This window comes from Sceloporus occidentalis, unplaced genomic scaffold (genome assembly GCF_023333645.1).
Source record: "Sceloporus occidentalis isolate IW3139 unplaced genomic scaffold, rSceOcc1.0.p SCAF_4, whole genome shotgun sequence".
NCBI lineage: Eukaryota > Metazoa > Chordata > Lepidosauria > Squamata > Phrynosomatidae > Sceloporus > Sceloporus occidentalis.
Window position 1 is genome coordinate 122,048,228 of NW_028316984.1, and position 22,375 is coordinate 122,070,602.

General features: G+C 37.8%; 1 protein-coding gene across 6 annotated transcripts in view; it reads right to left on the reverse strand.

Moving 5' to 3' along the window:
• The window catches only part of SHANK2 (SH3 and multiple ankyrin repeat domains 2), a 480,993-nt gene that overhangs the window by 209,040 nt on the left and 249,578 nt on the right, over nt 1-22,375 (reverse strand). For all 6 annotated transcript variants that reach the window (XM_089521401.1, XM_089521400.1, XM_089521399.1 and 3 more), the window contains one exon: nt 1,931-2,006. In XM_089521401.1, the coding sequence (XP_089377527.1) occupies nt 1,931-2,006 (76 nt within the window). The remainder of the gene's footprint in view (nt 1-1,930; nt 2,007-22,375) is intronic.

Sequence of the window (22,375 nt, forward strand, 5' to 3'; positions counted from 1 at the left end):
GTGAATTCAAAATATGTCCTGTTTGTATGCATATTTTCCCATGTTCCCCCAAGTGCACACCACTTCACACTTAATAATCACTTCTTCCATTTTGTGAATTATAATCCCAGTGTTATAAAATCTCTCACTGGCATTTCAACAATTTGCTTTTGAATAGACTATCTTAGGCCTGTTACAGACAGCCAAAATAAAGCTGCTTTGAGTCACAGTGGAGGTATGGTGTTTCAATGATGCATGCGTCCTAAGAGTCCAGAAGTCGCACCAAAGCCACGCTCCAGCCCTAAGAATTGGAGTGTGGCTTTGGTGTGGCTTCTGGACTCATAGGATGCATGCATCATTGAAACACCATACCTCCACTGTGACTCAAAGCAGCTTTATTTTGGCTGTCTGTAACAGGCCTTAAATAGTTTTCCATTATGTGTAAATGTTTCTACTGAAAAAGAAGGTTAGAAATGTATTGTACGATTCATATGCTTTGACCAATAAGATTGTAGAAGGGATATATGACAATTACACATACAATTAAAACTTTAGATGGATGGTAGTATCAGAACAGTATCATTAATTTTACCTTTATTTATTCAAATACAGATGCAACCACTGTAAATCATAGAATTTGGATTGCCACCTCTTGCTTCTATTTTATGGTTAGCTCAATCTTAAAATACTCATAGAAATGGCAAGGATACATCAATGGGACTATTTAGACAGACAGTGATGGACGCTAGAGAGAAATATGATGAGTTTAAGTCCATTAAAGTGCAAGCACAGAATGGGATACTGACAGAAGAGAAAACAAAGCAGGAGGGGAGGGGACATTAGACAGTTCTCTGACTACAGAGGAAATAATCCCATTGGCTCTGAAAGTATGCTCTTCATATGCACTGTCTACAGAGAAGCTCCTATCTGCTATTTTGTTTTACTAGTTTTCATATAAAAGAGATCACCAGGAACACAATCCTAAAGACTAGAACATGTACCCCACAGTGTTTTATCTACTAGTGGTGTGGGGAAGAAAGAAAGGATATAGGCTAAATGAACTTCATCCAGTCAGGACAAATACTTTAAAAGGGACACATAGCCCTGCATATAAACTATCTATGCAGCAAGGCCCAGAACCAGGAAACATTACCTTTTTGAGCTGCCAGTCATCATGGCCACTAGTCATGCTAGATATAAGGCTGGGGGAGTAGTAGCCCCCACAAATAAACTTTCCTAGGTCCAATACTAGCTACTAGCTAGATGCCAGGATCATGCTTTGCTAAATTTCTAAAACTATCTGATTATCCTCTATTCCAGAGCATGGAAGTAATTTAGTTACTTGGAAATAATTTATGTGCAGACAGGCTAAAATAAAGCTGCTTTGGGTCACTTTGGAGGTACGCTGTTTAAATGATGCATGCATCCTAAGAAGCCAGAAGTTGTGTCAAAGCCACGCTCCAGTCCTAAAGACAGGAGTGCGGCTTTGCTGCAGTTTTGGCCTCTTAAGATGTGTGTGTCATTTAAACAGCATACCTCCAAAGTGACCCAAAATTGCTTTATTTTGGCCTGTCTGTTCAGGCTCAAAGTTAGCATTCAAAAGCAACATAACTAAAACTGAACAAATTTTTATGCCACTGTCTTAACAAGGACAGTTTGTGATTTTTAAGTAACAAACTAATGAAAAAGGAGCAAGCAGTGCAACAAGAAACATAAAGAATTACTTTTAAACAAGCAAATAAATAACAGCAATGGCATCTTTTAAAGAAATGAGAATTACTTTTAAAAATAACACTGCTCTTTCATAGCAAAAGGTGCCATGAGAGGGAGTGGAGAGCATTTACAGATTTCTTAACTTTGAAGCCAAGCCCACCACTGAAAAAGTAGGGTTGTTTTTGAGCATGAAAAATATGTAACCCTAATGTTGCGAAATAAAACAAAGGCATCTTACCTTGAAGCATCAAAGCTGTCATATGATCCAACAGTATAATGTCTAAACAATTTCTTTGTTCTATCAGCTCGAGTTTCTGTTCAAAATGAAGAAAGAATATATTTAATAAGGGTTTTCTGTGTCTAGGAAAATAATCACGCACTCTTGTATAAATTACAGGAACAGGAAGACATGATTGATATTACCAGTGCTGTTGTTCTAATCTTTATCACCATTAACCGAGGCTAATAAGGAAGGTAATTTGCAATACATAAACACAAGTGTGTATGTGTGTGTATTAAAAACAAATATTTATTTACATTAAAGTTAAGTACTGTATATACTCATGTATAAGTCTAGAAATTTAGGTCAAAAAATTGACCCCAAAAACCTGAGTCGACTTATCCACAGGTCAGTGTAAGTACTGTACTTTAAGTCTTACTTAAAAGAAGGAAACATCTCCTGATGAAAAGCAAAATTATAATATGTGAAGCTCTGACCCCCCCTCTACTCTCTCATCCATCCAGTCTTAAGAACAAGCACATAGAGTTATGTCTGCTGGAATTTTATAAGTTCTTTGACATTATTTTGCTTTCCTTCATCCTTTAGATGCTTTGTTATATGCCCCTAAATTTTACCCTCGACTTATCCACGGGTCATAGCAAAACCCCCTAATTTTGGCCCCAAAAGTTGCCCTCGACTTATACATGAGGTCAACTTATAGTCGAGTATATACGGTAGATCAAATCATGTCATAATAAATCTGTCACTACAGATACAGTGTCTCTGATTTCAGGACAAAACACCCGGTTGCCACTCCCTCCCTCAAGGTATTTGTAAAATACATCCCAATGTTATCAGTGACCAACATCAGGGAAACTTCCCAAACTGAATGAGCTGAATGTATTCCTACTGGAACCAATAACTTTTACTAGAATCAACAAAATCACAGCCTCCTGTACACCCTGAAAAGCTGCCCTGAATTATGGAGAAACTCTGTAGAACAGGTTACACACTACAAGGACTTTCCTCTGGTCCAGTCAAAGAACAGGGGAGGGGGGGAGGAGTTCTCTTTCCTTTCTGGGGGAAGCCTTGCACATCATAACTAAGAGCAAAAGACAATCTGTAAATGGCCCAAAAGAAGAAAAAGAATGCCCTTTATGTGTTTGGATTCCTTCTTAAAATAAAGCCTGCATACAATAGGATCTTTGCTTGCAATCTTTCAATTCTCTCTTACTTGTATTCTTAAGAATTTATCCTAATTAAAGATGACATCTGTTTTGATCATGCTGTCACTATATGTACAGAATTATTTTTTAACTTTTAGAGAGACTAGGACCTGAAGCACAACATATTAGCATACAAACTTATTCTGCCAATGCCATGCACACCAAATTTGAGGTCTCTCAAATTTGAAATATCAGCCCTAAACCCTACAATACTGATAGAAACGGACTCCAGAGAACATGAAGACAAGAAACAAAAAATAGAGAAGTAAATATGTAGGGTGCCTCCAGTGACTATTTTATATCAGGTCTTTCTTTTCGTTTTTTGCAAGTACTTCATAGGCAAAGAACAGGTAAAATAAATTTCAGTATCATTTTAGAGTTGTTTTTTTAGAACCACCAAAGAGTTAGAACACACTAACTTGCTTTAATATAGCTTCTCCAGTCAGGCTACCACTTAAGGTGCAGTTTGTTTGTTTGACCATACTTTTACAATGCCATTATCATTCTATCAGCCTTGATTACAAACTCTGCCACAATGTCTACTCAGACGTCTTCCTCATATGTTAATTTACTCCCAAGTAAGAATGCCTAGGACATAGTGTGTGCAGCCTTAGTTACTCCTAAGAGGACACAACTACAACAGCTGTCTTAATCATTTTTGTACATCTAATACACTTCTGATAGATAATTCGTGGGGCAGCTCAACTACACATGAGCTTTCATAGTTTCAGCTTGATCATTTTGAAGGGGCTCTAGCCCTCCAGCCTAGTATGCAAGAAAGAGGCTCAAGTCCCCCTTTCTTCCCTCTCTTCTGGGTCTGCAACACAGACCAATAGCTTTGGGAGTGAACCATTTTCTGGAGCTTTTAAATCAGCCTTTGGAGGCTGTTGTGCAGCCATGTCTGAGTTGCAATGAGTATCCAAGGCTTTGAGCATACACACAAGATTGATTTAAAATTTAGGAGCAGTTGAAAATAGGGCAATATGAGGAAGTGCATCAGTGCACAAGTGCTAACAATATGAGCAGAGACAGAAAGAAGCAGCAAGCTTTTTATCTTGAAGAGTTCTTGAAGAAAACCCATAAATAATAAGCTAATTCTGAAATGAATCCAGTGACATTTGACATCACTGGATATAATGAATATTACCAGTCTTGAAGGTGAATTTTAAAAACATCTGTATTCATTTTGACAAAGCCTGTAAACTCTAAAATTATGATTGGAATGTTTGGAGCTGCAAGCTGCTTCAGTAGCAAACTAGTTTCTAGAGAAGGTATGATCTCAGAGTTCTATTATAGTACTGGAAGTGGGTGGGAGGAAAAGCAAAATGCAGTTAGAGGCAAAACTGTTCAGCTACCTAATATCTATAAAGCAAGCATTCCACTGTGATGATTTGAAACCAGCCCTTAAGGGCATTGGCAGGTCAGTGATTGCCCAGAAAGTGGGAGCAGAGAGGAATCAAAAGGGTAAAGCAGGGACACTGTAAAGTGTTTATTCAATGTAATTAGAAAATAGACAAACATCCTGCCTCTCTCATTGAAATACAGTTCTTACAGAGTTCCTCAAACTCAAAACCCTGCACAAATTTTGTGCTCTTTTGGTTAGCCTAAAATGCATGAAACCAATATGGATTTTGAAAATAATTTGTATCCCCTGAAATTAATTCCTGAATAAAACTATTTATGGTATTGCATATGGCCAGAAATTTTGAGAAGACCAGAAAATGTAAATAAATAAAAATATTCCTTTTACTTTCACCAAAGCAGCAAATATCTCATAGGAAAGTGTTCCTATTTCTTTAAACAAAGTCACAAGGCTTTTATTAGTTTGTCTGAAGAAATTTCTGTAATGGCCCCTTCTCTACTAATGTTTCTTCTCTTCCACCTTTTTGTTACACTGTTCTTAAGTTCAAGGCACAGCACGGGGCTAGGTGATACATGCAGACCCAGAATAAGCTGGGCCACACTGCAGAATTATTAAACATCTCTGTTTCTCTCTGTTTCAGCTCCCACACACCCCTGCAATCTGGACAAAACAATGGACAATAGGCTCCTGTAAAGCACACTTTCAACCATTAACCCAGCTCCAGTCTGCAATATTAGAAGTGAAGAATATCACATAAGTGTGCCAGAAGCCACACTATCAGTCACAGACCTTCAGTCAGCAATACTTACTGCTTAGGGAGGAGTTTTTAGAAATCTAAGGACTTTATCACATGAGACTGTTCTCCCACTAAAAAAGTGTTGTTTTCAAAAGCGCTATGCAAACAGGATTGGTCTCTTCCTTATTTCCCACACTGTAATCTTCATTCACGTGAATAGCTTCTCACACACAGCATTTGGGACTTCCCATTCATTACCTCCTCCAAGACATTATCTTCACCCCTTTTCCTAGTTTGACACCCACACACAGATACGCCCCCCCCCTGAAGAAATATAAAATGAAATTAAAACCGTTATGTTTAAAAAGGTTTCCCCCCACCCCTTATTGGGTGGCAATTTCTTGATTAGGGATAGATTGATTAAAGCCAGCAACTAAAGATAACCATTATATCTACCAAGAAGAATCGTAGAACAGGGACACTGAAATAAATGCCTTTTAAACTGTCCACATTTCCAGGCATGTGTGAATGTGTGTGTGAGTGAGACTCAGTACTGGGCTACCCAACTGCAAAAAGAGGTGGGAGGGCAGTGACCAAAGTTTTCCCTTCTCAACTTCTCTGACAAGTCACGGTTGGAAGGGGAGGGTCATTTGCAAAGGAAGAGGCGGAAAAGGTTGAAAAGTTTCTCAGTTATTTTGTCAGTTTATCAAAAGGAAATCAAATGGAAATATCTTCTCCTTCTCCCCTGATCAATTGGTAAGTAAAGGGCACATAAGTTACACCTAAAGCCCACCCATTGAATTTCCAAACTCAGCATTAAAGAATTGGATTATTTGCAAATGGTAGCACAACAGTAATGGGAAAGGAGGTCATTAACACAGTTTTCAACAAAAATAAAACAAAGCAAAACACTTTCCAAATGGTATCCCATCAGAACAACAGAAGAAGGCTGTAGTTATATGATAAGCCATGTGAAAGACATGATTATGCTGCTCCAATTGCGATTTACTGCCTCGTATGATACTCATCTTTACTGCCTTGTCAAACTACAAACCCCTAGAATTCCATAGCATGCAGTGGGAAAGAGCCACCCAGACAACAGTGAGCCTTAAAAAATGGAGCACATTTTCCTCAAATGTCTAAAAAAATTTAAACATACTTTCACACAAAAGAAGTCCTGAATTAGAAAACCATGAAGGTTTGTCTCTGGATATTTATTTTTTATTTTTAAGAGGTGGATTCACAAGCTCCTGTTCCATCATAGCTGCCTGCTGCCAGGGACGTTGCCGGGGGGGGGGGGGGGGGTTCTTGGGGTCCAGAACCCCCCCCCCCTTCCATTAGAAAAATGAATGGTGTGTGCTGCTGCACCGCCACACTCAAGCCCCATTATAATGGGGGCACTTAGTCTGGACCCCCCCCTCCCTTTCTAAAATCCTAGCTATGTCCTTGCTGCTGCTATGCTGAAATCCTGGATTTTTCTATTTCTGATTTTTTGTCCTGTAAAGCACTGGTTTCCAATCTTTGGTCCTCCATTTGTTTTGGTATTCAGACCCCAGCAAACTTGGCCAACAATCAGGAATTATGGGAGCTGAAGTTCAAAATATCTGGAGGACCAAAGGTTGGGAACCACTGTTGTGTGACTTTGGGTAAAAATTGGATCAGTCCAGTCTTAAGCATGTGGAATTGTCAACATAATTGGGCTATTTAAAAAGTTCAAGTAAGAAATAGATTTTATTACCTGATCTCTTCCCCTTTGTTCAGACTGATGCCACTGACCCACCTGTCAGACCCCCTTCAATGGCTGCTTTTTTCCTTCTGCTTTCTTCTGTATCAACTCTTAAAATTAAAAGTACAGCAAAAAGCTGTATCCTGCTCCACATAAGCAAATACCAAAGAATTAATCATAAAAAGATGGATAACATGCAATAACGTGTTGAACAATCCTCTTACTGATATAGGAACTATCAGTCTAATAAAGACCCATAGTAGGAATAAATAGCCTTCTGATGCATTGAATATTATTTTTAAAACTTCCCCAGACAAAAAACATACCATTGTGTTAGAGAACTTACATCCAGTTCTCTCAAAAGATATTTTAAAGATAGTGCTAGGAAGATGTTCCAATATTTTCTTTTTCAAAACTCTTGTTACTCCTGCACTCAGTAGTTTATTGCCAAATTTCAAGAAAAAAAATATGTATAGCAATTGCTATCAAAGAAGACAACACACATTTAGAAATGCTGAATTTAAGCAAATATGGACTGCTAGGGATTGCTTCTGCCTTTGATTTCCCCCCTCTGTCATTTGTGCTGCAGTCCGTTACAGCAGCTGTGTGCTAGTCACCAAGGAAACTACTGTGGGCTGATCTTTGATTGGATTTGTTGTCAGTGTTGTCAGAGTTGTGGGCAAAGTTTAGTAGTTTCCTATGAAGGAAACCACTGAAAATGTTAGTTTTATGTTCTGCTACTGCAGGAAGAATTTTAAGAATGCAGAATATTAGGAGAAAGGAACCCAGTGAGTGAACTATAGGGGATGGGGGAAGCACCTATAATTAAGAAAGAAAATAGAAAGGAAAACACAATGCTGCACAGATTTAGAGTAAGTCTCATTTGGCCCTATAGTTCTACGGAGCATGTTCTGAGACTCATTTACTTGCACAAACTCTGGCTGTTCAATACATGTATTAATTGTAGCATCCTCTATGCAGCTTCCACATGGCCCCTGAATCCTCTTTTTTTAAATTATTATTTCAAATTTCGTACACAAACCACATCACATGGAACATAAAACATATATATACATATACATACACCTTACATCAATCACATAAACATAAAAACAAACACAATTAAAAAAAACTTTCTTTCCTTTACAGCGATTATTACTGCTCTCCAGTCACCCTGGGAAATATGACCTTCGTGTTTACCTTTTCATATAGTAACTTTAACTAAATTCTACATGAAGATATAGACCCTTTTTCCTTTAAATTTCTTCCCTGTTCTCATACCATGATATCTTCCCTGGCATCTCTTTTTTTCCCCCCTTTATTTTTACTTAGTTTTCTTTAGTTGACTGATATACAGATTTCATTTATCAAAAGCTATTATTCCATTTTCACCTTTCTCTATTTTCAGATAATTAATAACTGGTTGCCATTCCGTTCTATATCTTTCTAAGCTTTTGTCTTTTAATAAACATGTCAACTTATCTAATTCCATAAATTCATACAATTTCAAAAGCCATTCTTGTACAGTCAGTTCATCATTTCCTTTCCATTTTTTTGCAATTGTGCATCTTGCAGCAGTTAACAAATAAAACATAATTTTCCCATATTTTTTTCCAGGTCATCACTCAACATGCCTAACAAAAACACTTTGGGATCCATCTCCAATGTAGTCTCTAACATTCTTTCCGTTTCTTTGTGTATTTTTTTCCCAAAATTTCTTAACCCGCTGACATCCCCACCACATATGAAACATGGTACCTGAGCTTTTATTACAGTTCCAACAAATATCTTTAGTATTTTTATATATTTTAGATACCTTCTCTGGTGACAAATACCATCTAAATTGTATCTTGTAATATTGTTCTCTTACTCCATAACTTAAGGTATGTTTGATTCTTCTTTTCCAATTTTTTTCCCACTCCTCTAATAATATTGGCTGACCGACATCTCTAGCCCAATTTATCATGTATTGTTTGATGGGTTCAGACTCCATTTCAACACTTAACAGTATTTTATATAATTTGGAGACAGTATGTTGATTTTCTAAAGTTAATACTTTTTCAAGCTCAGTTTCTTCCTTCTCAAATCCAAACAACTTTTGATCTGTCCTGAATCTCTCATGTATTTGTCTATATAGAAACCAATTGTTTTCATATCCTTCCTGTGTTAATTCCTCCATTGATTTGATTTTCTCTTCTCCTTTTTCTTTTTTTAATAACTCTTTATATGTAGGCCGATTATCTTGTTTTAATTTTTCTCTTGCGAAAAAAGCTTCGTTCGTCGATGTCCATTTTGGTATTCCTCTTATTAATTTGTTTTTATATTTTAACCATATCCTTAAATAAACTTCTGCGAATGAAATGATCATTGAATTGCTTATTTACTTTAACTTTATCATACATCATATATGCGTGCCATTCGTAAATTAAATCGAACCCTTCCAATTGCAATATTTTTTCCTCTTCCAATCTTATCCATTGTTTAACCCAATCAAGACAGCATGCATAGTAGTAAAGTCTTAGATTTGGCATATCTAATCCTCCTTTATCCCTTGTTTCTTGCATAGTTTTCATCTTGATTCTTGGTTTCTTCTGATTCCATACAAAATTTGTTAGGTCTTTCCCCCATGCTTTAAAGGGAATTCTGAATCCTCTTTTATTGTGCCCTGCAGAGGCCTCCCAACCCCTCCTTCCCCAAACCAAAGCAAACTGGTGCCAAAAAACAATAGCATGATTTTTTTACTTGCAATTTCCCACCTAAGTTTGGCATCAATCTAGTACAAGACTTGGCTGGGGGCTTAACACACTGCCTCCTCCCTCTTCACCATTGATGGGTTCCCCTCATCTCCCTTTTCCTTTCACTTTCTTCCTGCCAAAATAAAGGCATAGATGCTACTGAAGTGCTTTCTCACTTCTTCGTATTGCAGAGGCTTTACTATTTCTCTGTGAGGCACACCTTGCTACACCAGACACAAGTGAAGTTGTTGTCGTCAAAGTGACTTCAACCCATGGCAACGCTATGAAAAAGAGACTTCCAAGTTATCATGGCACAGCCCTGGTCAGGTCTTAAAGATTCAGGACTGTAGCTTCCTTACTTGATTCTGTCCCCCTTTAATGCAGTCTTCCTCTTGGTCTACTCCCTTCTATCACACCAGGCATTACACCTTTTCTAATAACTGGAGCAGGCACCAGTAATCACTTGCTTTCATCTATAAGCACCTACTCATCATGCCTACTTCAGTTTTTCATTGAGACAGAAGTTGATTCTTGCTGTGGCAAAAGGCTCTGTGACAGGAAGGAGAGAAGGAGTAGCAATATCAATAGCAATGCTACTTTACATTTCTGTAGCGCTTCACGGTGAACTCAGCACTCTCTAAGCAGTTTACAATGTATTAGCTGATTGCCCCCAATAAGCCAGGTACTCATTTTACTGACCTACGAAAGGATGGAAGGCTGAGTGAACCTGGAGCCCAATGGGATCGAACTCACAACATTGTGGCTGCAGTACCATCATTTAACCTCTGAGCCATCAGGACAAAGATCAGCCATGATCTTTGCCTCCATTCATCTTCAGCAAAATAGTTCCATTGGCATAGTGCAGGGGAGAGGAATGAGAACTCATCATTTCAGCTCCAAGAAGCTATCCCATGATTTGTAATCCTTTTCCTTTTCCCCTCCTGTCCATTTCACATATAATTTAAGAAAATTAAAAAATCAGTGGGTGAATACAGTGTGGGGGAATATTACCCTCCCCCACTTCCTGCAGGGTGCTCCAACTCCTGACAGTTGCTACCCCATGCCCTAAAGTAATGGAGTTTTGCTGGCAAATTATGTTTTACATTAGCAGATTTTGTTGTTATTGTTATATACCTTCAAGTTGACTCTGATTTATGGAGACCCTTTCTTAGGGTTTCTTGGCAAGATTTATTCAGAAGTGGTTTGCTACTGTCTTCCTCTGAGGCTGAGAGAGTGTGACTTTCCAAGGTTATTACATGGCTGATCTAGGATTCAAAACATCATCTACCAGAATTCTAGTCCAACATTCAAACCATTTCTGGCTTATTTCAAACATACATAAAGATTTTTAAACTTGTGAAAGTGATCAGGACTTATGCTTTCCCCCATTTAATAAGAATGGTTTTATCTGTATATAAAAAGCCTTTCCAATAAACAGCTTGCTTTTTTAAAAAATGAGGAAAGAAAGAGAACTGAAATTACCACAGTCAGAATCTCAAAGCAAAGTGCTGTTCTGATTCTTCTCCAAACATCATATGCTAATACTTTCATGCAAGGAAAAAGCACACACATTTCAAAGAGATCAAATGTAATCTTCACACCTTCCTTTACTGTGTGGAGCTTTCAGCATGAGTTATGCATTGAAATAGCATATGTGCTGTCACCACATGGATACTGCATATGTTGGCATATCCAGTAATTCTTTGTGCACATGCATCACTACACATAGACAGCAATCCTTAAATCAAGCACATACACAACAGGCCATATCCAATGGTGTCCATCCGTCAGCAGACTGTACCCTGCTAGTGAAACAAATTCTCCCTCTTCCCTGCAAACCTTCCCATCTGTTCCAGTTGGGGGAATTCAAATGCATACATAGAAGTCCTTGCGTGATATTAGATGAAACCCCCACACACTTGATTTCTTTGATTACTGGGATAAAGTAGTATCTAACCCATAACCATGTATATACAGAAGAACAACCCAACACAGTTCAGAGTTTCTTTGATTTTGGAATTCCTGTATTTGCATGCACAACCAAACACATTTAGAAGAATTATGTCCTGTAAGGATTCCTCCAGCAGGGCAAAGAAGGAACGTCTTTAGAAAGCATGAATTACAACATGCATTTTTCAAGTTAGCTCTAGTATTGAAAGAATACATTTTATATAATTTATTTTCAACACAATATTTTTTGTAAACTACAGCAACTTTTTCTTCATTTTTTTTTAAAAAAACATATTTCCCATAAATATCATTGAAACTAATTCATATTATCTGAGTAGCCAGAAGTAAAATAATCAAAAACAAAACCTGTACTTTTCAGGCCTTAGAAACTATAACCTACAGGTTGAGTCTCCCTTCTGCGAAATGCATGTGGCTAAAAGTGTTTTGGATTTTGGAGTCTTTCAAATGTTGAATATTTGCAAATAATAATAATAATAATAATAATAATAATAATTATTTATATTTTCCCATCTCTCCCAGGTGGATCGAGGCGGGATCACAACCCAGTATAAAATATAATACAATTACAATACAACAAGTCAATAAAAACATACAATCCACAATTAAAAACTATAAACTATTACAAAGCGACAATGGGACAGGGTGTGCTCATCCTATTCAGGGAGATGGATCTATATCTTACAGGAAATCAGGTGGATATGCTCGCAGAAGAGTTCCGTTTTTATTGCTCTTTTAAAGGATTCTAGGGAGGTAATGAGATGGGTCTCCTCTGAGAGACTATTCCACAGTCTTGGAGCAGCTGTAATAAAAGCTCTTTGGGAAGTTGAGACAAAACTTAGTTGTTAATCCCAACAAATTCTTCCCTGTTGTTCTGAAAGTGCGGGGTGGATTGTATAGGGAGATGCAGCATAATGAGGTATCTTGGAGGTGGGACCCAAGACTAAACATAAAATTAATTTCTATTTTGTATATACCTTATACACATAGCCGGAAGGTAATTTTATATACAATATTTTAATAATTTTGTGCATGAAACAAAGTTTGTGCAGTGGTGTCACTATCCCAGCCACCCATGTGAACAATTATGGAATATATCAGATTTTGGGATTCTTGATAAGGGAAATTCAACTTGCATTGAGGAGAACGTCTGCTGTTAATTTTATTTTCAGTACACTTAGTTGTACCTGAATGTGGCAATATTACTGAGATACAAAAGGGTAATGCCATCTATTGGATATTAATATGACTGAAGCCTAAAGATTCATGGTTAACCTGCAGTATCAGTTCACCTCTTCCCATATTATTTAAGGCTGTGCTCACTGTAAGTGAACAATTTGTATTGAAGACTTCCTGTTACAGCCAAAGTCAAATGTGTGTTAAGCTTAATATTTTAATCATTCTGCTCATAATAGCCAAGGAGAGAAAGACGAACACTTATATTAAAGTATTTTGGGGGGAAAAACAAGCTTAAAAAGCATGCTTGAGGCAGGACTACAACTTAGGGAATGAACTACATGCTAACATAAATGTATACAAAGGTGTAAGATAGATAGATAGATAGATAGATAGATAGATAGATTGACTGATTGATTGATTGATTGTTACTTGGATGTACGTTTTCAATATACCGTTACAAATCACACCCACTGTATAGTTGGGGAAGAGGTCTGAAACAAAATTCCCCATGTGGAGGAGCTAAAAGAGGTGTACTTCCTGGGTGGTTACACATTTCTTTATTTCTTTATAAAGTTTGAGTCTCTCTTATCCAAAATTTCAAAATATGAATTATAAATTGGATTTTTGATGGTTCAATATACACAAAATTTGTTTCATGCAGAAAATTATTAAAAATGTATAAAACTGTGTGTGTGAGGTGTATATGAAACATAAATGAATTTTGTGTTTAGGCTTGGGTCCCACTTTCAAGATACCTCATTATTTATTTATATTCAAATATAGGTATTCCAAAATTAGAGAAACTCTGAAGTCCAAAAAAACTTCTGGTCCCAAACATTTTCGATAAGGGAGACTCAACCTGTATTGAATTTCCACAACACCGAGTTTCAGACAAAAAAGAGGGGAGCTTAAAGCTCCCCATACTCAGGCATGGTTGGCTTGATCTATATTAGACCACCATATGCTTACTTTAGAATAGAAAAAGAAATTATGTTTAGCAGCATGCTATACTGGTAGTGTAGCATGTAATTTAACTTTAGCAAATAAAGTAGAACACGGATTCAGTTTCTGTAAGCTAAATATCACACCAACTTGTTCCACACTGCTTAATTTGCGATAACTACAATCAGCTGATTAGGAAATCAATAATCCAAACAGAGCCATTCAAATCTACTTCACCACTAGATCTACTTTAAAATGGTGTGGAAAAACATTATTTCATTACACTGAGTGTAGCTATTAATTAATTGCATTTCACAGGAAATTCTCTGATAAGACTTATTGCTAGCCATAAAAGGCTATGAAGCAGAGAAATACAACAGGGTATGCACCCACTTCGTGCCACATGAAAAAGTGCTGCTTAAACACATGCTTAAACACATAAACAATGGCTTATGGAAGAGCACAAGGAGCTGAGGGGAGAGATAAGGTCTTTTACCTTTGTACATTCAGAATTCACCATAATATTAGAGGTTTAAAATGGTGCTTAGATAATTACTGAATTTAAAAGACCTATCTCTAAAAATAGCAAAATATTATAATCAAATATGCAATCAATGCTACCCATACATCTGTTTACAGCATGATTAACATTAGAAGCGTTGCAGAACTTTTTACCAAAGCCAGGGTTCTCATTTAAATCTGCCTGAAATCCTTCACAAAAGTAATTTTAAAGTAACTGTAGAGCTAATCTGATAATATTTAACTTATTAAAAAGTATTCTTTTCACTAAGTCTTTTCAATTCTTTTCAATAAGACAATGAGTCAATTATTTTTACATATAGACTTCAAAATCCACTGTACATTTAAAATACAATCCTCTTTATATCTACCCAGATGTAAATTCCACTGGTCTTAATCCCAGACAAGTTGTATAGGATTGTAACCTTAGTTATACGTGTTTTTCTAAGAGAGTAGAACTGTGTTTTGATGCCAAGTATTAACTTCACAAAGATTTTAGCTTCCCACTCAATCTACTTTCAGATCCTGTCAATGCCCTTGGTGTTATAAAAATATTTAACACAAAATGGAGAGAAATATATTTATTGACTCTAAAATGTTCAGGTAAGGCTATTACAAAATTACTGTTCCTTCATCAGCCAGAACACATGGAACTAATTAATAAAATAAAATAAGTTATTAATGTAAATAAAATGCTGTTGGGTAAAAAGAAAAAAGAATCACAAGACCACTGAAATTTAATCAGAAGAGTTAAGCAGTTACAAGTGAAACAAACCAGAAATGAACATTCATGTGTATTTTTTATTTAACTCAAATATATTAGATTACTATGTAATAAAAAATATAAGAACACACAGGCAGTATATGATGACTCTTAACATTGAGCATGCTGTCATTTTTTAAAATGTAGTGTACTGGGTTTTTAAACTGTAAATGTATCTTGAGAGTTCACTCCTTTATCTATTTAGAAAACATTCTATAACCTTGCTTTAAACTGGATTAAGATAACCAGATAAATAATTTAAGGAGCCACAACTGCAATCTTAAACATGCTTAGTTAGAAATTTAATTGAAATGCATTGAATTAAAGAGACTTGGGGAATGGGGTTCAAATTGATAAAATTAGTATTTGAAACAAAAGCATCTCAGAACACCTCACTACATTTAACACTGTTAGTAACACTGACACAAACCACACACATCTATACTTCTTAAAATGACACAATACCTCCAAAATGAACTTTCTTCTTGAATCTTGAATTTTCAGCCATGGTTTCTAACCTAGATGTAACCATTTCAGTTGTTTTGGTTGTGTTTTTGTTATCACCACCAACATGCAAGACATAGTTCCCAGCTTTCAAGTTACTTGAACTCAGTTGTTCATCCTTACTGTAAAAGCATTTTTCAAAAAGAAGGGAGGGAAAGGCTCCGGACTTAAATCCATAAAGATGCTCAGTGTGAGAAGAACTTTCAGAGATCAAAATATAAGTACGAATCAAGAACTCTGTTATTTTATACAAGTTATGGGCTCAGCAATGGAGTCCAGATCATTCCACTTTCACACTGTACCTAAGGGTTTCCATGGAAATGCATCAGCCACTAATCTAAATAAGTGCAGATGAAGGACGACTGAAAACCTAGAGCAATTACACATGCCATTAGAGAGGAAAAAGAATGATTCAGCCCAGCTGTACCATGTTACTAATAGCTATCGTTTCTACATTTTGGTTGTTCAATACCAAACAAAAACTGCTCTTGCAGTTTTGAAAAGCCACTCTGCTTGCCCTGTCTCTAACACGCCCATAATAAAAATAACCTTGATGAGTACAAGCTAAGAGTTTAAGCACTTCAAATGCAAATCTTCTCTCCTCCAACAAATGCCAAATACGCTTGTTTTGCCATAGCTTTTAACACTGTATGTTAATTTCCTTCTCTGAAACATGAGTTTATTTTCAACCCACTGCTACTATCAGAAAGGAGCTGTTTCCTTCTGTGATGCCCATTTATTATTTAAGCTCTATAAATTATTGTAAAAACACAAGAAACAGAAACAGAAAAGGTTAAAGTCTTGGCTGAAGAGCGGGGTATAAATAAATATTATTATTATTATTATAGTTTACATGGATTAAATAGACATTAAATATCAGAAAGAATATTCCAAAAGAAATAGGTAAAATTAGGCATTAAATAATGCGAGTTGGTATATAGTGCAAGTTAAATAGATAAGAATTATTCAATCAGTTGTTAGAAATGTCAGAAATGATAAGAGGTTTATTTTGTAAGCTGGGAACATCGTTTGGTGACAACAATAAAACTATAAAGAAAATGCTCGATTGCAAAATTCCCATACGTCCGTTGCTTCATCTTAATTTGTACACAGATCTATTAATCAACAACGTAAGAATGTTGCATGTAAAACCGGGGAGAGTGCAAACTATGGCCAAGAACCATTTGTGCACTTTCATATCCAATAGAAGCAGAATTAGGACACGTACCGAATACAGTCAGCCCTCTGCATCCACAGATTCTTTATCCATGGATTCAAGCAACCAAGGCTTAAAAATAATAAAAAATATATGAATTCCAAAAAACAAACGTTGTTTTTGCCATTTTATATGAGGGAGACCATTTTACTACACCATTGTATATAATGGGACTTGAGTAGCCATGGATTTTGATATCCACAGAGGGTCCAGGAACCAAAGCCCAGCAGATACCAAGAGCCCACTGTTTTGGATGCTTGTGTGTGAAAATGTGTGTCTATTTTACTAATCCATAGAAGAAATGTACTATCTGTTATATTGGCATTATTATATCTGACATTTATAAAAAGAAGATTTTGGGGCTTGACAGACGGGCAGTTCCGTGCTGCCCCTCTTTACCCCGCATTGTTGCCGCAGCAACCAAATGGCACGGCAACAATGCGCTCCCTCCTGGGAGCAAAAAGATGCTGCCAAAAGCAGCTTCCTGGAAGGGGCGTGATTGGCATGAGTGACCCAGTCACATCACTTCCTGCCAGCGCTGTTTGGGCACTGCGTGATGCTCGCACCATCATGCCGCCACCCATGTGGATGGTGGCAAGCCATGATGGTGGTGTCTCGTGGACTAGAGCTGCTGAGCATGTAAATGCTCACAGTGAGGACACCGCAAAGTGCCCGTTTGTACCGGGCTGTAGTCTGTCTGTTTTTGTTGATGTGTATAATCAAATCTTTTCCAGTTTATGGCAAACCTATGGTGAACAGATCACAGAGTTTTCTTGACAAGACTGGCTCAGAGAGGGTTTGCCTTTACCTTCCTTGGAGGCTGAAAGAGAATGACTTGCCTAAGGTCACCCAGTGGGTTTCCATGGATTAGTGGGGATTTGAACCCTGGTCTCCAGAGTCCTAATCCAACACTCAGATCACTACACCACATTGGTTGTCAGTTCTGTTTCATTCATGCTCATAATAAAAGCAGCATAATCAATACAAATCACGTCTGTGTCCTCAGATGCTAAATATGCTTGTTTTGACCTGCCTACAACATTGTATCTTAATTTCCCATGACCTCAGATACCCAAGCTGTAAACTGGTATAATAAACTGTATTACCATTTGTTTACCGGCACTATGGCAGTCTCACTGAGCCTCAATTACAGCGCACCCTTCCCTGATGCGGGGATCCATATTTATTTTTAAAACCATATCAAAAACATTGGAAGCTTGCATCATATATTTTTACATTTTGGTTGTCTGCTTAAAGGTATCACTGTTTTGTGGATTTGAGATGCTATTATCCTTTCACTATTTACCTCCACATTAAGCATGACTTTGCTTGCTGTGAGAGATCAATGGAGGTAAATAGTGTGACTTACTACTGAGATGAATTGAGAAAACTTAAATTAGCAAATTTATCCTGAAATAACAACAGTGCTGTCAGCTGCGCTTGTTCCTTGAGACATTAGATCTGGCTACAGTGATGCACGCCTTGATTACTGTACATCCCATTTGGACTACTGTAACATACTCTATGTGGGACTGCCTTTGGAAACTGTTCGGAAACTTCAGCAGGTTCAAAACACCACAGCCAGAATGCTGACTGGGGCCAGTTATAGGGAGCATACAACTCTCTTGTTGAAACAACTTCACTGGCTACCAATTCTTTTCTGGGCACAATTCAAAGTGCTGGTCATGACCTATAAAGCCGTACACAGCTTAGGTCCAGACTATTTGAGAAACCATACCTCCCTATGAACCTACCAGAGCCCTATGATCTTCAGGAGAAGGCTTTCTCGGTCCCACCGCCACCACAGGCTTATCTGGAGAGTTGTTGTTACCTTCTCGGTGGCTGCTCCTGCCCTGTGGAATGCCCTTGCACAGGAAGCAAGGCTGCCCCCCTCCCTGCTTGCCTTCTCTAGGCAAGTAAAAACAGCTTTATTCAGGCAAGCTTTTAATGTGTGATCATGAGAGAGTTTTTTATATGGGGTGTTTCTTATATGAGGGTGGGTATCGCATTTTTACTGTAGTTTTAATGTTTGTATATTGTTTTTATGTGAAGTTCTAATTGTTTAATTGTACAGTGGAGTCTTTCCTTACACAGGGGATCCATTCCAGACACCACCACCCCCCCCCCCCCGCGTAAGGCAAATTCTGTGTATACTCAAGCCCCATTCAATAGAATGGGGCTCATGCTTATGGTGGCACGGCACACACGTGGCACGGGTGCATGCGCCATTCATTCAATTGCAGCGCAACTTCCACATAAACCGCAAGCCGCGAATGGTATGCCTGTGTATGGAGCAGGTGCACTGTAACAAGTTTTTTATGTGTTTTTGTGAGCCATCTTGGGTCTCTCCTGGGAGAAAGACGGCTTAAAAATTAAGTAAGTAAATAAATAAATAAATATTGAGAGGAATTTAAGCTGGATTGATCAGAAGTGGACATTGATCAGTGAGTTCAGACTAAAAAAGTGCAAAGAAACAGGTATACCCACCTGACCTTGTGTAAAAGACTGTTCCACCACCTTGACTACTGCATACTGTATTATTATTGTTAACTGATGGCAGTTTATGTTTAACGTGATTATTGTATTGTATTTTATTGATATGTTTTAATGCATTTTATTGGATTGTAACAGTGGATTTATTTGGATTGAAAATATAAATAATTTATTATTATTATTATTATTATTATTATTATTACCCCCCCTCCAAAGTGCCACAGTTCCCCAGTCTGGATTCCCCCCCCCCCCACACACACACACACACAAACACACTGTTTTTATTTGGCCTTGCTTTCTCCTCAGGCTAAAGGACTGTCAAGACAAACAGCCTGGTAGACAGAATAAAAGAGGACATCTCTTGAGTCTAATGCCAAACGTTATTTTGCAGCTACTGAGGATGCATTGTTTGAAACAGAGTTCTGAAAAATATCAGATATGTCCGCAGGACATATAGTCCTGCCACTAGACAGTCCAACCTGGAATGCACCACGGGATAACATTCTACATTTGTTTTCATTTCTTGCTTATTTGCACTGTTCCAAGAATGATTGAAGGTATTTGATTATTTAAGGAGTTAGATCTTGATTAGATTCTAAAGAGAATATGTCTTATTTAATCTAAATAGATTGCTTTTACATTACTGAAATTATGCATTTCCACTGTGATCTGGAAAATATATTTGTGGTACTTCCTAATTTTAGAGTTGCACAAAATGTTAAATGTCAAGGTTTTAATAGCTGTGGTATATGAGGTCATCATTACAGCTTGGAGCAAGAGAAGCAACTCATGCTAAAGTGCCTTAGACACACCAACACAGTACAGTATGCATCTTTCTTCTCTCCACCCAACACATTGTTTACTGAAATATTTCCTACGTTCTTTTCTATAAGTATTTAAAAATTCATATTCTTTTTAAACATTTGGGGGTTGTACAAGGTTTTCTACTGTGTACACCTCAAGAGCAAGGAAGCAGTAGGCATAATAAATATCTGCTGCTTTTCAGCTGCAATTTTCTCTAACAAACTATCAAAAACAAATAGGTCAGAGAAAGAATTCTGTCTCTTCCCCACTGCCCAAAATGCTGAGTCAAATTTTTCCCCCCTGTGGAACTCTTCTCCAGAAAAGGTAGAACTCACATACACAGAAAGATCCTGCTCCTTCCCAGACATTACATATATTCAGATACATACAACTGAGATGAGAGACCATGTTAATAAAAATGAATAGCTGCTTTTGGTTAAAGAGAAGAGTGGAGAAGTGGCTGGGAAAGGAAACCTTGTTTCAGGGCCTAAGAAATTTGCTGTCTGAGGCAGAGCAGCAGACAGCATCCCCACCTACTCAAGTCAAGCTGCAGAGTCCTTAAAGAGAGTCAAATTATTTTAGTAAATGAGGCAGATATCATCTAAGTATGTCTTTCCAAAACTTTGCGGTAGGAATGCAAGAACAAATTGAAACAAACTAAAAGACTCCAAAAGTCTGTTGCCTGGCACAGCTACTTAACAGCTTATAGTATCCTGAAGGGGGACTGGGGTAGGAAGGACGCTAACCATCATTTCAAGCAAACAGGAAGGATGGCATGGCTAAGCCCATGCCATCCTGCTCCAGGTCCTGACCTGGGTCTGTCTCCAGGCCGGTGTGGCAACAGTCAGGTGTATACACATTTTCCCACACCATAGACCCACTACTGCAGTGCCTCATACCTGCCTCCACCATCATGTCTGCTTAGAAGAACCCTGTCACCACCCATAAGGGTGGAAACAGGGCACTTGGCTATATTGATCTGACAAGGTGTTCCCATTCTGCATCATGGAGTGTGACAGGTTTTCTGAGAAACTGTGATAGCGGAGTCTGCCAGTTCTTGCAGAGTTTCCTAAAAACCCTGTGGCAAACAGTCGGTCTTTTAAGACCAGGTTCAGTCCCCTTTGGGCTGGGATCAGGCCAGCTCAATGTGCAGTCGGCCTGATCCCAGCCCAGGCCTAATGGCCTGTGACATTAGGACAGGATGGCACAAGGCCAGGGGGAGCACAGGCCTTTTAGCCTGTGCACACAGGCCCTATGAGACAATAAAACTCAATTCCTATGCTTTCTATTTTTCTCCTTCCTTGTTTATTATTTCTTGCCTATAAATAAGAGACCTTCAAGAACCAGTATCTACTGCCCTGCTCAGGTCTTGCAAGCTATGGCTTCCTTTATAGGGTCAATCAATGTGTAATGTGGTTTTCCCTCTTCTCCTGCTCCCTTTCACTTTACCTAGCATTATAATCAGCTTTAGTAAGTTGTGTTATCTCAAGGCATACCCAAAGTATGATAGTCACAGTTTAATCACTCTGGCTTCTAGTTCAGACTTAATTTCCTCTCAGACTCACTTATTTGTCATTTTGGCATACATACACCATTAATCCAACACCACATTTCAATGAGATGATCTTCTTCCTGCCAGCTTTCTTCACTGTCCAGCTTTCATACACAGAAATCACTTTGGTATGGCTGATTTTGATATTCAGTGGTATTCAGGGTCAGCATGTTTTGAGTGTCTGACTAGGATTCTGAGAGACCAAGGTTCAAATCCCTACTCAGCCATGGAAACCCACTGGGTGACCTTTGATAAGTCACACACTCTCAGTCTCACAGGAAGGCAATGATAAAACCTCCTCTGAATAAATCTTGATAAAAAGATTTCTGTGATAGGTTTTCCTTAGGGTCACCATAAGTTGGAAAAGACAGGAATGATAAATCTTTACATGTAAGGACTTTATTAGCTCTTTCATGCCTGCCCTTCCACATCTTAGACTTCTCTTCAGAATTTCATTTTCAAATGTATGGCATTCATGTTTGTGAAGTCTATAGCTTTCATGGCTGGCATTCATAGTTTTTTGTGTGGGTTTTGGGTTATGTGGCCATGTCTAGAAGAGTTTGTTTCTGACATTTTGCCAGTATCTGTGGCTAGCATCTTCAGAGAATTCCCAGCAAGCAATGGATCTCTAATTAAACAGACACAAATCCTCTTTGCATATCCTCCCACCCTGAGGCCTTGCTATTCAACAACAGAACAATACACAGATTAATATGGAAATCACTCCTCCCAACCCA